The following is a 15,853-nucleotide window of genomic DNA, read 5'->3' as shown; positions in this document are numbered from 1 at the left end:
CTGCCTTGAAGAGGGATAGCCAATGTCATTGTATACATCTACCACAGTAGTGCACCCACATTCCTGTATTATATATATACAGTGGTCCCTCAAGTTACAATATTAATTGGTTCCAGGACAACCATTGTATGTTGAAACTATTGTATGTTGAGACCAGAACTCTATGGAAACCTGGTAATTGGTTCGGAAGCCACCAAAATGTCATCCAAAAATAGGAAAAAGTGAGGATTAAAGACAAAATAAGTAGAGAACTAATATAGATAAAGCAAATCCTTACATATAAAAGTAAGAAGGAGCTGCTGGGAGCTGTAATTACTGTCTATGTCAGTGTTTCCCAACCAGGGTGCCCCCAGCTGTTGCAAAACTACAGCTCCCAGCATGCCCGGACAGCCAACGGCTGTCCGGGCATGCTGGGAGTTGTAGTTTTGCAACAGCTGGAGGCACCCTGGTTGGGAAACAATGGTTTCTGTAGAGGACAGGAGCTTCTTCAGGGTCCTATAAAGTACACACAATGTCCCAAATGGAGCCGCCCTTACTTGGTGTTCAAAAGGAGCAGCTAACCTTAGCACAGGTAAGGAGTAGTACAGAACATGTAGTTCCTCCCTGTATTGTAGGGGGCGCTACCAGACAGCCAGTCAGTGCATGCACTTCAGTAATACAGGTGATTTACCAGTGAATGCCCATTCTGATTGGTCAGTTCCTGCAGTTGTGGCAGGTATCACAGATCTGGACTGTCTGTAGTATTGTATGTCGAGTCTGGTTTCAAGTTACAATGGTCCAGAAAAGACCATTGTATGTTGAAACTATTGTATGTTGAGGCCATTGTAAGTTGAGGGATCGCTGTGTGTATATATATATATATATATATGTGTATGGATGTACGCATGTGTACTTATAGCCCTATGTGTGTCCACGAATCCCTGTTTGTTAACCACCTTGTTTGTTTTATAGGAGAAAAAGAAGGGTATTACCGTTCTCCAACTAAATCCTGTAAATGTGTGCATATGTGTTAGTGAGAATGCAATGAGTGCTAAATAAATGAGTTTAAAATTATTTATATTTATTATTTCATAAGAAATGCACATATATCAGTGCTTTATGTGTGGTGTCTACAGGGCCCATGCAGATCACCCACAAAGCACTGTACAATAACTGTTTTTAAATAAAATCTAAAAAGATATAGTGCAAAATATGTACACTGCTGGCTATGAGCCTGTATACTGTGGAGCTGCACATGTTTGCCGCAATGAGTATATATTGTGGAGTTGTGGAGTATATTTATATACAGGTAAAATATGTAAAAATATGTAGTATATAAACCTCTTTTGTTGTGCCAACATTCAGGAGGACAATTATAACTTATAACATTTAACATTAATTATAACATATAGCTCCTTCTGGGTAAACAATTTGCTGACACGATATAAGTCCTGGTGTCTGCAAAAATGGAAGATGGCTTTGAGGTTGCTTAATAACGTGTGCACAATAAGGTACACTAAGCCTGTAAATAAGGAAAGTCTTATGGCACTGTATGGCACTGTGATGGGTGTGCGCTGCTCACCCGATGCGCTAGTCCTTATGCATACGGAAGAAAAGTTATGCTGTACATACAGTTATAAGGTGTGCGCTGATGCGCTGATCTTTACATGTGTGGAATAAAAGTTATGCTATGCATACAGTTAGTGTAATAGGTGTGCGGTGCTCCCACATAGCTCTCACACTTACCCATTGTAAGCTCAAGCCGGTCTCCTCCTTGCCGTCCGGCCGGCGGGGGAAAGATCTCGGCGGGCCTAGGGAGTGAGAGGTCAGGTGGTGGAGGTCTGTCGCTGGAAGTAGATGATGACGTTTACAGATGATGATCGCTCTCCTACTGATATGGAAATTTAATTGTGCTTATTGATAGATATAAGCGGCTATGATCTCCTGACATGGTGGTGTACTGAGCAACCTGGCTAGATGCATTTTGAGACTTCCTTAGTCTCTTTTTCAATAGCTGTTGATGTACAGGGTGGGCCCTTTATATGGATACACCTTAATAAAATGGGAATGGTAGGTGATATTAACTTTCTGTTTGTGGCACATTAGTATATGTGAGGGGGGAAACTTTTCAAGATGGGTGGTGACCATGGCGGCCATTTTGAAGTCGGCCATTTTGAATCCAACTTTAGTTTTTTCAATAGGAAGAGGGTCATGTGACACATCAGTCTTATTAGGAATTTCACAAGAAAAACAATGGTGTGCTTGGTTTTAATGTAACTTTATTCTTTCATGAGTTATTTACAAGTTTCTGACCACTTATAAAATGTGTTCAATGTGCTGCCCATTGTGTTGGATTGTCAATGCAACCCTCTTCTCCCACTCTTCACACACTGATAGCAACACCACAGGAGAAATGCTAGCACAGGCTTCCAGTATCCGTAGTTTCAGGTGCTGCAGAATGGGCAAAACAGAAATTGGAACAGGACCCTCAGTTTACACAGAAGATTTTGTTCAGTGATGAGGCAAACTTTTATGTGAATGGTGAAGTTAACAAACAAAACCACCGCTATTGGTCTGACACTAACCCACATTGGATAGATCCCTCCAAGACTGTTGGAACACAAACATTGATGGTATGGTCTTGATGGGGTACAAAGATAGTGGGGCCATTCTTCATCAATGGAAACCTCAAGGCCACTGGATATGCGAAATTGCTACATGATGATGTGTTTCCCTCTTTATGCACTGAAGCTGGCACGTTCCCTGAGTTTTTCCAGCAAGATGGTGCACCACCACATTATGGGTGTCAGGTCCGAGCATTCCTAGATGAACAGTTTCCTGGAAAGTGGATTGGTCGTCGTGGGCCAGTTAAATGGCCCCCAAGGTCTCCCGATCTGACCCCCTTAGACTTTTATCTTTGGGGTCATCTGAAGGCAATTGTCTATGCTGTGAAGATACGAGATGTGCAGCACCTGAAACTCCGGAGACTGGAAGCCTGTGCTATCATTTCTCCTGCGGTGTTGCTATCAGTGTGTGAAGAGTGGGAGAAGAGGGTTGCATTGACAATCCAACACAATGGGCAGCACATTGAACACATTTTATAAGTGGTCAGAAACTTGTAAATAACTCATGAAAGAATAAAGTTATGTTAAAACCAAGCACATCATTGTTTTTCTTGTGAAATTCCCATTAAGTTTGATGTCACATGACCCTCTTCCTATTGAAAAAACAAAAGTTGGATTCAAAATGGCCGCCATGGTCACCACCCATCTTGAAAAGTTTCCGCCCTCACATATACTAATATACCACAAACAGGAAGTTAATATCACCAACCATTCCCATTTTATTAAGGTGTATCCATATAAATGGCCCACCCTGTAGTTTGAAAACCCATAATCAGTCTTCTTATATGGTCTGCAGGTGTGTGATTGAATGTTAATCAAGCTCTGCAAAAATTCCGAACTGGACCAGAAAACCAGTAATGGCCCAGGGGGCTTGAACTTTGTATCTACACATGATAGTATGCGATGCAGTATAAATAAATATAATAGAATAGAATGGATTAAATACAATAAGTAGAAATTTAAGGTAGATAGTCTGAGGTCTTATAATGATCATTATATTAAAATCAAATATAACAACTAAAAATGAAATAGGTAAAATGGGACAAAATATAATTGGCATGAAGAAAAACTACTATGTGGTTTGTGATACAGATTATAATGTGTGTTCAAATTATTGGTGTACGGTCTAATATATTAAAGATGTATACAGTAGATCTGATAAAGAAATGAGTAGTATAATACGTATTTATGAGGAGTGTGATGGATATAAGGTTGTACAGTATGGAGTATATTGGAAATAAAAATGAAAAAAAAATAATAATAATAATAATATATATGAATTCGGGTAGAAAAACAGACATGGTGCACATCTACAATCTTGTATAATGATCTGACTGCTTCTCAGCATAATATAAAAAACTAACAGGTTGTTAGTATACATTTTTGATCAAAAAGTACAAGCCCACTCGCCACGTCAAGGCCACCTATTTAGAGTGGGTCCCTAACGTCCCTAGCATAAAATGGCGCAGCACCGGGCGGCGACCACCACCGCCGCGACACCAATGCCCACAGGGGGGAACGACCCACCGGCAGAGCAGCCCCAATGCCACTCAAACCAGTCAGGTGGCCTTGACGTGACGAGTGGGCTTGTAATTTTTGATCAAAAATGTATACTAACAACCTGTTAGTTTTTGATATTATGCTGAGAAGCAATCAGATCATTATACAAGATTGTAGATGTGCACCATGTCTGTTTTTCTACCCGAATTCACACTGTGATTTCTATCCCCTCCTTTTTTTTGTTTGAACATGTGCTGCACTCTTCCTCAGTCCAACCCTTTATAAGTAGTAGTTAGCTACACATGGGTCATTTCTTTCCTAGCAGCCTCCCAGTCTGACTGGGAGAGCATGGTAAGTGAGCTATTGGACCTTGTTCACACTGGTGTGGTGCTGTGCGGTGTCCGTTGCTGCTGTGTCTGCGGGGGGGTGCGGCCTATTGACTGGTTTGAGTGGCATTGGGGCTGCTCTGCCGGTGGGTTGTTCCCCCCTGTGGGCATTGGTGTCGCGGCGGTGGTGGTCGCCACCCGGTGCTGCGCCATTTTATGCTAGGGACGTTAGGGACCCACTCTAAATAGGTGGCCTTGACGTGGCGAGTGGGCTTGTACTTTTTGATCAAAAATGTATACTAACAACCTGTTAGTTTTTGATATTATGCTGAGAAGCAATCAGATCATTATACAAGATTGTAGATGTGCACCATGTCTGTTTTTCTACCCGAATTCATATATATATATATATGTATGTATATATATATATATATATATATATATATAAAATAGACTATAGTGTTGGAATGATGTCTGCACTAGATATATGCCAGAGATACAAGAAAGTGTTGTGTGAATTGTTTTTGGGGGTCCTTATAGGAACTTTTAAAGAACGGGAATAAATAGGGGAGGGTAGACCTGCGTGCGGGACGGGTTCTGGCACTGATTACAGTCTGGCTCTGATTCTTTGTGCTTGGGGGGAGGTCTGTCTCCTGCTATAAACACAAAAATTTCAAGTTCTGCATTGAGACCTTTCGGAGCCAACGTTTCCATTTGATATATAGTTTTTGACTCTGCTCTAAACATTTTGGCGATGAAATTGCCACCCCTCCAGTCTGGATTTACTCTTTGGAGAGCTGCAAAGGTGGACAGTTGTGGTACTGTTTATAATGTGATGAAAGGGTGTGTTTTTCGTATCCATGTTTTACGTTATAGAAATACTCTGCTATTCTTTTCTTTAGGGTTCTGGATGTGCGGCCTATGTACTGTTTGGAACATGGGCATTGTATTATGTATGTGATATTTTTACTGTTGCAGGTGAGGAATTCTTTTATTGTATGTTGGGTATGATTGGTAGATGATGTTATCACTTCTGTCTTTTTGGAAAAAGAAGTGGCCTTGTAGTTATTGCATTGGGTGCATCTGTGGAAACCTTTTGAACCGGATATCGTAGTCTGATGTTTTTCATGTTGTGTGATAATGGTGGAAGCTATTTTGAGGTCCAAATTGGGGGCTTCAGTGAATACAATTGGTGGTTGTGAGGGTAAAGATGATCCTATTGTTTTGTCTGTTTGTAGCAAATGCCAGTGTTTATTCATGATTTTTTTTATTTAGCGATGTGCTGTGTTTAAGGGGAGTATGAGTTTGGCTGTTTGTTGCGTTATGTTGTCTGCAGGTGATGGTTGTTTGTTTTCAAAAAAAGATTCACGGTGTTGTATTTTTGCTTTCATAAGTGAATCATGTATTCATTTTTCTGGATGTTTTTGTTGGAATTGTGTCTTTAGTTCATTGGCTTCTATTTCAAACTGTTGGATGTGTGTGCAATTGCGCCTAATACGTCTGAACTGTCCGCATGGTATGTTTGTAAGCCATTGAGGTACTGGGAGGGGATTCATATCACATCCCCATCCCCCCACCCACCCACCTAGGCGAACCTGGTCCTCTGGAAGCGGTACATAGAAAATATTATCATAATTTGGAATAATACTTCACAATCACTACAAACATTAATAGATCAATTGAATCAAAACACCTTCAACCTTCAGTTCACACACCCATATCAGTACTGAAAAAATAAAATTTTTAGACATCACCATCAAAGCACACAACAAAAGTCTTATCTGTAGCACCTATCACAAACCCACATCCAAAAATAGTTACATCAGATTCGACAGTTGCCATTTACCTCAATGGCTTACAAACATACCATACGGACAGTTCAGACGTATTAGGCGCAATTGCACACACATCCAACAGTTTAAAATAGAAGCCAATAAACTAAAGGCACAATTCCAACAAAAACATCCAGAAAAATGAATACATGATTCACTTATGAAAGCAAAAAATACAAAACCGAGAATCTTTTTTTGAAAATAAACAACCATCACCTGCAGAAAACATAACACAACAAACAGCAAAACTCCTACTCCCCTCTAACACAGCACATGGCTAAATAAAAAAAATCATTAATAAACACTGGCATTTGCTACAAACAGACAAAACAATAGGATCATCTTTACCCTCACAACCACCAATTGTATTCACCAAAGCCCCCAATTTGGGCCTCAAAATAGCCTCCACCATTATCACACAACATGAAAAACATCAGACTACGATATCCGGTTCAAAAGGTTTCCACAGATGCACCCAATGCAATAACTGCAAGGCCACTTCTTTTTACAAAAAGACAGAAGTAATAACATCTTCTACCAATCACACCCAACATACAATAAAAGAATCCAGAAATCAAAGCAAAACACCTGGCACTGCGTCAGGGTAAGGAGCACAGCTTGATACTGCTGTCAGAGGGCTAATCGCTAGTAATCAACAGCTATGTGTCGGTGGTGCTCACGCTGATGCAGATAATGTAAAAACCAAAGTACAAAAGAGATGAAAGATGAAACGGATCACTCACCGATCTGAATGCTATGAACTTTATTGAAGACTTGATACAGCGGCTACATAAGGGTCGATGTCAATGGCAGGGCAGGAGGTGTTACAGAGCCGCGTCCAAAGCGACGGCGCAGTTTCACGCCCACAGGGCGTTTCTTCAGGCCCGGAATTGACCAATTCAGATCGGTGAGTGATCCGTTCTTCTTTCATCCCTTTTGGACTTTGGTTTATACAATAAAAGAATTCCTCACCTGCAATAGTAAAAATATCATATGCAATGCCCATGTTCCAAACAGTACGTAGGCCGCACATCCAGAACCCTAAAGAAAATAGCAGAGTATTTCTATAACGTAAAACGCAGATACGAAAAACACACCCTTTCATCACATTATAAACAGTACCACAACTGTCACCTAAGAGGGTACCACCTTTGCAGCTCTCCAAACAGTAATTCCAGACTGGAGGGGTGGCAATTTCATCGCCATATTGTCTAGAGCAGAGTCCAAAATAATATATGAAATGGAAACGATGGCTCCGAAAGGTCTCAACGCAGAACTTTAAATTTTTGGGTTTATATATAGCAGGAGACAGACCTCCCCCAGCACAAAGAGTCAGAGCCAGACTGTAATTAGTGCCTGAACCCCTCCCACACACAAGTCTACCCTCACCTATTTATTCCCGTTCTTTAAGAGTTCTTCAAATGTTCCTATAGGGACCCCAAAAAAATAATTCACACAACACTTTCTTATATCTCTGGCATATATCTAGTGCAGACCTCATTCCAACACTATAGTCTATTTACTATTTTTATTTATTTACATTTTTAGAATCTTTTTTATTTCCCAATATACTCTATACTCTACAACCTTATATCCATATATATCCATCGCACTCCTCAAAAATTCATATTATGCTACTCCTTTCTTTATCGTATCTACCGTATATGACTTTAATATATTAGACCGTACACCAATAATTTGAACACACATTATAATCTATCACAAACCACATTAGTTGTTTTTCTTCATGCCAATTATATTTTGTCCCATTTTACCTATTTAATTTTTATTATATTTCAATATAATTCATATATATTTTAATATAATGATCGTTATAAGGCTCAGAGTATCCACCTTAAATTTCTACTTATTATATTTAATCAATTCTATTATACTATATTTATTTATGAATTCAGGTAGAAGAAACAGACATGGTCGCACATCTACAATCTTGTATAATGATCTAATTGCTTCTCAGCATAATTTCAAAAATTTACAAAGCCCACTCGCCACGTCAAGGCCACCTATATAGAGTGGGTCCCTAACGTCCCTAGCATAAAATGGTGTAGCACTGGGCAGCGACCACTACTGCCGCGACACCAGTGCCCACAGGGGGAACGACCCACTGGCAGAGCGGCCCCAATGCCACTCAAACCAGTCTATGGGTCGCACCTCCCCACAGACACGGTGCCACAGCAGCAACGGACGCCGCACAGCACCACACCAGGGTGAACAGGGTGCAATAGCTCACTTACCATGCTCTCCCAGTCAGACTGGGAGGCTGCTAGGAAAGAAATGGCCCTTGTGTAGCTAACTACTGCTTATAAAGGGTTGGGCTGAGGGGGTGGGGAAGAGTGCAGACACATGGTAAAAAATAGAGGGGATAGAAAACACTGTGAATTCAGGTAGAAGAAACAGACATGGTGCACATCTACAATCTTGTATAATGATCTGATTGCTTCTCAGCATCATTTCAAAAACTAACAGGTTGTTAGTATACGTTTTGATCAAAAATATGTAGATGTGCGACCATGTCTGTTTCTTCTACCCGAATCTATATTTATTTATACTGCATCGCATACTATCATGTGTATATACAAAGTTCAATCCCCCTGGCCATTTCTGGTTTCCTGGTCCAGTTTGGATTTTTTGCAGAGCTTGATTAAAGGGGTATTCTGGGCAAAAACATTTTATTCCCTATCCAAAGGATAGGGGATAAGATGTCTGATCACAGAAAGCCCGCTGCTGGGACCCCCCGCGATCTCCCTGCAGCACCCGCATTCTATGCGGTAGCTGCCTCTCCAGTTTCGGAAACCTCCGGAAATGGGGACGTGACGTGATGTGACACCACGCCCCCTCCATTCAGGTCTATGGGAGGGGGTGTGATGGGACCCCCCGCAATCAGACATCTTATCCCCTATCCTTTTGGATAGAGGATAAAATGTTTTTGCCCGGAATACCCCTTTAACAATCAATCACACACTTGCAGACCATATAAGAAGACTGAGAATGGGCTTTCAAACTACATCAGCAGCTATTGAAAAAGAGACTAATGAAGTCTCGAAACACATCTAGCCAGGTTACTCAGTACACCACCATGCCAGGAGATCATAGCCGCTTATGTCTATCAAGAAGCACAATTACATTTCCATATAAGTAGGAGAGCGATCATCATCTGTAAACGTCATCATCTACCTTCCAGCGACCCTCCACTTGACCTCTCTCTCCCTAGGCCCGCCATGATCCCCGCCAGCCGGATAGCGAGGAGGAGACCGGCTTGAGCTGAGCAACGTGAGCACTGCACACCTATTACACTAACTGTATGCATAGCATAACTTTTATTCCACACATGTAAAAATCAGCACATCAGCGCACACCTTATAACTGTATGTACAGCATAACTTTTCTTCCGTATACATAAGGACTAGCGCATCGGGTGAGCAGCGCACACCCATCACACTAAATATATGCATAAACTTTCTCTCCATACTCATAAGGAACGGCGCATAGCGCAAATGTAATAACCTCAGCAGAAGACAGGAATTTACTGTCCTTTTACTACACAGCATTTCTGGATTTGCCATACAATGCCATAAGACTTTCCTTATTTACAGGCTTAGTGTACCTTATTGTGCACACACGTTATTAAGCAACCTCAAAGCCATCTTCCATTTTTGCAGACACCAGGACTTATATCGTGTCAGCAAATTGTCTACTCAGAAGGAGTTATAATTGTCATCCTGAATGTTGGCACAACAAAAGAGGTTTATATACTACATATTTTTACATATTTTACCTGTATATAAATATGCTAACCACCAGTAGCCACACAGAACGGCAAAACAAACGCCGTACACATGGTATACCAACCAACTCCAATATATACTCATTGCGGCAAACACGTACAGCTCCACAGTATACAGGCTCATAGCCAGCGGTGTACATATTTTGCACTAAATCTTTTTAGATTTTATTTAAAACAGTTATTGTACAGTGCTTTGTGGGTGATCTGCATGGGCCCTGCAGACATCACACATAAAGCACTGATATATGTGCCTTTTTATGAAATAATAAATATAAATAATTTTAAACTCCTTTCTTTAGCACTCATTACCCTAAGCATTCTCACTAACACATATGCACACATTTACAGGATTTAGCTTCAGAACGGTAATACAATTCTCCTACAATTCATGAGGTTGTATTAGGTACTCAACCTTATACCTGTACTCACTAAAAACCTGCTTTCAACATCTCCTTTTATATTTTTTTTGTTTTAGTGAAACCAAAGTTTTTAGGAACACAGGTCTTCAGAAACTATGACTTGGAGAAACTTACTCAGTATATTGACTGGAAGCCTTTTTTCGATGTGTGGCAACTCCGAGGAAAATACCCTAACAGAGGATTTCCAAAAATCTTTAATGATAAAACAGTCGGTAAGAAAATAAGTTAATATAAATATTCTGTGTAGCTGCACGTGACTATATACTCAAGCAATGTTCATAGCCTCACTTAGGCGGCATTCACACCTCGTTTTCACTCTACAGGTGCCGGTGCATTGCCGTGGAATGAGATTTGCCATAGAATGAGTTGGTCCGCCTCCATCACATCCTATTGGCTCTCTCATGTCACGTGACATATTTAAACGTCACGCATCGATGCGCACAGCAGTGTCAGTTTGGCTATCGCAGGGAGAGGATCTCCTCTCCCTGTGATAGCTGAAGCTGCACGGAGCTCTCATGGCCTCTGTGGCCCGACAGAAGTTCACACATGTACGCAGCTCATACGGCTGCCTCATATACACTTACTGTTGATCCACAGCGCTATCGGGATCCCGATGCCGCTGTCATCAGTGTGCGTCCCCGCGAGCGCCCCATGCCCGCAGCTGTACTCCCCGTCCCGTTAACGCTCAGGGAGCGGGGAACAGAAAGTAGAGCATCGGGCGCAGGTTAAGTTATTCGCGTAGTGCTGGCATGCGCAGTACTACTTTACCTGCGCCCGATGCTCTATTTTCTGTTCCCCGCTCCCTGAGCGTTAACGGGACGGGGAGTACAGCTGCGGGCATGGGGCGCTCGCGGGGACGCACACTGATGACAGCGGCATCGGGCATAGGAATCCCCATAGCGCTGTTGATCGCTCCCTGAGCGTTAACAGGGGACTGGGAATAGACCTACGGGGGACGGGGAGTAGAGCTGCGGGGGACGGGGAGTAGAGCTGCGGGGGACGGGGAGTAGAGCTGCGGGGGACGGGGAGTAGAGCTGCGGGGGACGGGGAGTAGAGCTGCGGGGGACGGGGAGTAGAGCTGCGGGGGACGGGGAGTAGAGCTGCGGGGGACGGGGAGTAGAGCTGCGGGGGACGGGGAGTAGAGCTGCGGGGGACGGGGAGTAGAGCTGCGGGGGACGGGGAGTAGAGCTGCGGGGGACGGGGAGTAGAGCTGCGGGGGACGGGGAGTAGAGCTGCGGGGGACGGGGAGTAGAGCTGCGGGGGACGGGGAGTAGAGCTGCGGGGGACGGGGAGTAGAGCTGCGGGGGACGGGGAGTAGAGCTGCGGGGGACGGGGAGTAGAGCTGCGGGGGACGGGGAGTAGAGCTGCGGGGGACGGGGAGTAGAGCTGCGGGGGACGGGGAGTAGAGCTGCGGGGGACGGGGAGTAGAGCTGCGGGGGACGGGGAGTAGAGCTGCGGGGGACGGGGAGTAGAGCTGCGGGGGACGGGGAGTAGAGCTGCGGGGGACGGGGAGTAGAGCTGCGGGGGACGGGGAGTAGAGCTGCGGGCGTTGGGCGCTCGCGGGGACGCACACTGATGACAGCGCCATCGGGCATAGGGATCCCGATAACGCTGTGGATGTAATAATAGAGTAAATGTATATGAGGCAGCCGTATGAGCTGCGTACATGTGTGAACTTCTGTCAGGCCACAGAGGCCATGAGAGCTCCGTACAGCTTCAGCTATCACAGGGTGAGGAGATCCTCTCCCTGTGATAGCCAAACTGACACTACTGTGCGCATCGATGCGTGACGTTTAAATATGTCACGTGACAAGAGAGAGCCAATAGGATGTGATTGAGGCGGACCATCTCATTCTATGGCAAATCTCATTCCACGGCAATGCACCGGATCCAGCTAGGGGAGGGGAAAACCAGGCACTCCTGTACCCCATCCAGACCAGCGCTGAAATCCATTTACTTTATTGAGCCGACCAAAGTCAAACGGTGGCTCCGGTTGGCTCATTTTTGACCCGTATCCGGTTTTTTGACAAGACCTAAAATCGTAGTATACTACACTTTTAGGTCCGGTCACAAAACCGGATACGGGTCAGAAATGAGCAGACCGAAGTCACCATTTGACTCCGGTTGGCTCATTAAAGTAAATGGATTTCAGCGCTGGTATGGAAGCTTCCTGTTTTCCCCTCCCCCAGCCCCAGTTCCGGCACCCGTAGAGTGAAAACAAGGTGTGAATGCAGCCTTAAAGGGGTTATTTTCATTAAGTTAATTTTATTCAATTTTATTTTCAGGGGAAGAAGCAAAAAAGGTGTATGATGATGCACAAAAATTACTACAAGTCTTAATACGGCAAAGAAAATTTGAGGCCCGAGGCATTGTTGGCATCTGGCCAGCTCAGAGTGTTCAGGATGACATTAAATTATATTCAGAGGAGCATGACCCGTGTTCTTCAGAGCCCATTGCTACTTTCTATGGCCTGAGGCAACAGGTAATTGATAATTTGCGCAATGTATCTGGAGGAAGTAACTGGAAATGACTCATCTGTCAATAAAAAAGAAGTGTTTGCCATGTGTGGCACAGGTCACCGGGATCATTTATTTTTCTTGCACAATGCATATGGTCATTGTCACATAGTTGCCAAGTAGTGGAAAGGCTTATGATAAGGTTTTAACTGGGATTTTCTGTTGACACGTGTCACTAATCTGAGTACTTTTTATGGTACTGACAAAAAACAAAACACAGTGATATTATACAAACAATGAAATATTATACCAAGTGATCTTATTTAGTCTGTGCTAACCAGATACACAACTTTATTTCTATTATAACTGTAAGTATATAACAGGTATTAAGGGATTTCTCCTAGAGAAAGTTTAATTATTCCATATGAATGCTCCGTATAATTGATCCTTAAAGGGGTTATCCAGGAAAAACTTTTTTATATATATCAACTGGCTCCAGAAAGTTAAACAGATTTGTAAATTACTTCTATTAAAAAATCTTAATCCTTTCAGTACTTATGAGCTTCTGAAGTTTAGGTTGTTCTTTTCTGTCTAAGTGCTCTCTGATGACACGTGTCTCGGGAACCGCCCAGTTTAGAAGCAAATCTCCATAGCAAACCTCTTCTAAACTGGGCGGTTCCCGAGACACGTGTCATTAGAGATTACTTAGACAGAAAAGAACAACCTAAACTTCAGAAGCTCATAAATACTGAAAGGATTAAGATTTTTTAATAGAAGTAATTTACAAATCTGTTTAACTTTCTGTAACCAGTTGATATATAAAAAAAAATTTTTCCCTGGAATACCCCTTTAAAATCCAAATAAACACCAACCTTCGGCCTTCGCTAAATATATTACCTTGAAATGTCTTTACTCTTTTTTTAGGTATGCACCTTCTTGTTTGACTTTCACAAATATTGATCACATTCCATCTTACGGATTTCTGTATTCCAGGCTGAGAAAGACTCTGCATCTACAGATCCCTATTACTGTCTATCTGACTTTGTAGCCCCACTGGAATCTGGAGTGCGTGACTACCTGGGTATTTTTGCAGTTGCCATCTTTGGCGTAGAGGATCTTAGCAAAGCTTATGAGAATAAAGGAGATGATTACAACAGTATCATGGTGAAAGCTCTTGGAGATAGACTAGCTGAGGTAAATCTAACCTGTTGAATGGCTTGGTGGCTCTTGGGTCACGTGTGTTAGGTCACGTGTTTTGCAACTCAAAATGAGCCTATGCAGGATGGTATTGTATCACTTAAGATGGCATGAAACATATGGCTGAAGCTGCTGGCTGTCTAGCCAGTGTACATTCTAAATGTATGAATCTGAGGTACTTGGTTCATTTCTCCATACACACAGAAAAATGTAATTTTTTTGTTGTCTTATTAACGTTCTCTCCTTTTAATTGAACAAGGCATTTGCTGAGGAACTCCATGAAAGAGTAAGAAAGGACCTGTGGGGTTATTGCAGTGATGAAGCCCTGGATGTTGCTGATCTGCGCAGGATTCGCTATGAAGGAATTCGCCCAGCTCCAGGCTATCCCAGTCAGCCGGATCACACAGAGAAGATCACCATGTGGGAGCTGGCAAACATAGAGGAAGCAACAGGTATAGGGAGTTGTTCACACTAAAACTGTAAGACTTAGGTTCACATGTAGCAACAGTGGTAACTGCACTTTCTCTGTCGCCTCATTGGGGGACACAGAGACCATGGTATATGCTGCTGTCCACTAGGAGGCAGACACTAGGCAAAAAAGAAGTCTGCTCCTCCCAGCAGGATATACCTGCCCACAGGCACTGAGCTAATCAGTTTTAGTTTAGTGTCAGTAGGAGGCTGACGCTTGGTCTGGAGCTCTCTCCAGACCTGGTGTTTTCGATTTTATTTTCTAGCTAGGGATGTCTAGTTCGAGTTTTTTTGCCTTTGTTATTTTTCTAGGTTGGACAACAGGAGCATGGCGCTACCTGATCGCCCACATGTGACAAAGGGGCACGGTGCATAAAAGTATGGGCCGTCAACACCTTCTCGCCAACAGTCAGAACCTGGCGGCAGTACCCTGGGTCCGGGTCCCCCACTTGCTCCTGCCCGCCTCGCTATGGCAGCTTGGCGTCATGCAGCGTGGCCTTTAGCTGACTGAAGACTTCTGGGTGAGTATAGGAAGATGGAGTCTGTGGGTGAGTATGGACTTCATCCTCAAACCCCACCCCCCCTCCCTCCCATCTCTCCCTTGTACTCATCTCAGGGGTCCCCTTCTCCATAGTGCAGACGCCATTGCACGTAGCTGTGCTGGCTGGTCCCCTCATGGCCTCCGGCGCCACATGGAGGGCACAGTCTTGTGGACTGTACATCATTCCCCCCACCCTGGCCAATGTCCCCTTGCCACACTTGTTTTGCGGCCAGGCACGATGGCCTGGCTACGTTTTTCTTAACTGCTGACCGGAAACTCTCTGCTTGCTGCCCTGATATCTGGGGCATTGGGTCTCTGCTCCCCATGTGGCTTCCGCGATCCTGGTCAGCTTGTTGGAGGTGTCTTTATCCCCTCCGGCAATTCCTCCCTCCCCCGCTCTTGCTGCATCTGTCAAATTGCAGCCAGGCTCAGTAAGCTGTCCACATGCTGTTACCTTGCAGGCTGCACCCTCTTTAGTGAGCAGGTCTTCGTGGCTGGACAGTGTAGCAGTGGAGTCGGGACCGGCCATGGCATGAGTCCATGCCACGGCCTTGTCTCTGCAGCAGCTGCCGGGGAGGTTTTCAGCGCGCCTTCTTTTTTACAGGCGGCCGGCGCTCTAATCATGTAGCAGTCGATCCATCCATGCGGCCCGTAGGCGCTCTGTAAATTTAGCAACCGGCTTCATCTTTTACTGTAGGCGCCTGCA

General features: G+C 43.7%; 1 protein-coding gene across 1 annotated transcript in view; it reads left to right on the top strand.

The window, feature by feature from the left end:
- Positions 1-15,853, top strand: part of MTR (5-methyltetrahydrofolate-homocysteine methyltransferase) — a 110,007-nt gene that overhangs the window by 83,336 nt on the left and 10,818 nt on the right. Inside the window, exons 28-31 of the mRNA XM_056567527.1 lie at positions 10,542-10,697; positions 12,771-12,967; positions 13,935-14,135; positions 14,398-14,590. Of these exons, the coding sequence (XP_056423502.1) occupies positions 10,542-10,697; positions 12,771-12,967; positions 13,935-14,135; positions 14,398-14,590 (747 nt within the window). The remainder of the gene's footprint in view (positions 1-10,541; positions 10,698-12,770; positions 12,968-13,934; positions 14,136-14,397; positions 14,591-15,853) is intronic.

This window comes from Hyla sarda, chromosome 3, assembly GCF_029499605.1.
Source record: "Hyla sarda isolate aHylSar1 chromosome 3, aHylSar1.hap1, whole genome shotgun sequence".
In the NCBI taxonomy this organism is placed as follows: domain Eukaryota; kingdom Metazoa; phylum Chordata; class Amphibia; order Anura; family Hylidae; genus Hyla; species Hyla sarda.
The sequence above is the reverse complement of the archived record's forward strand: the minus strand, read 5'-3'. Positions and strand labels throughout refer to the sequence as shown.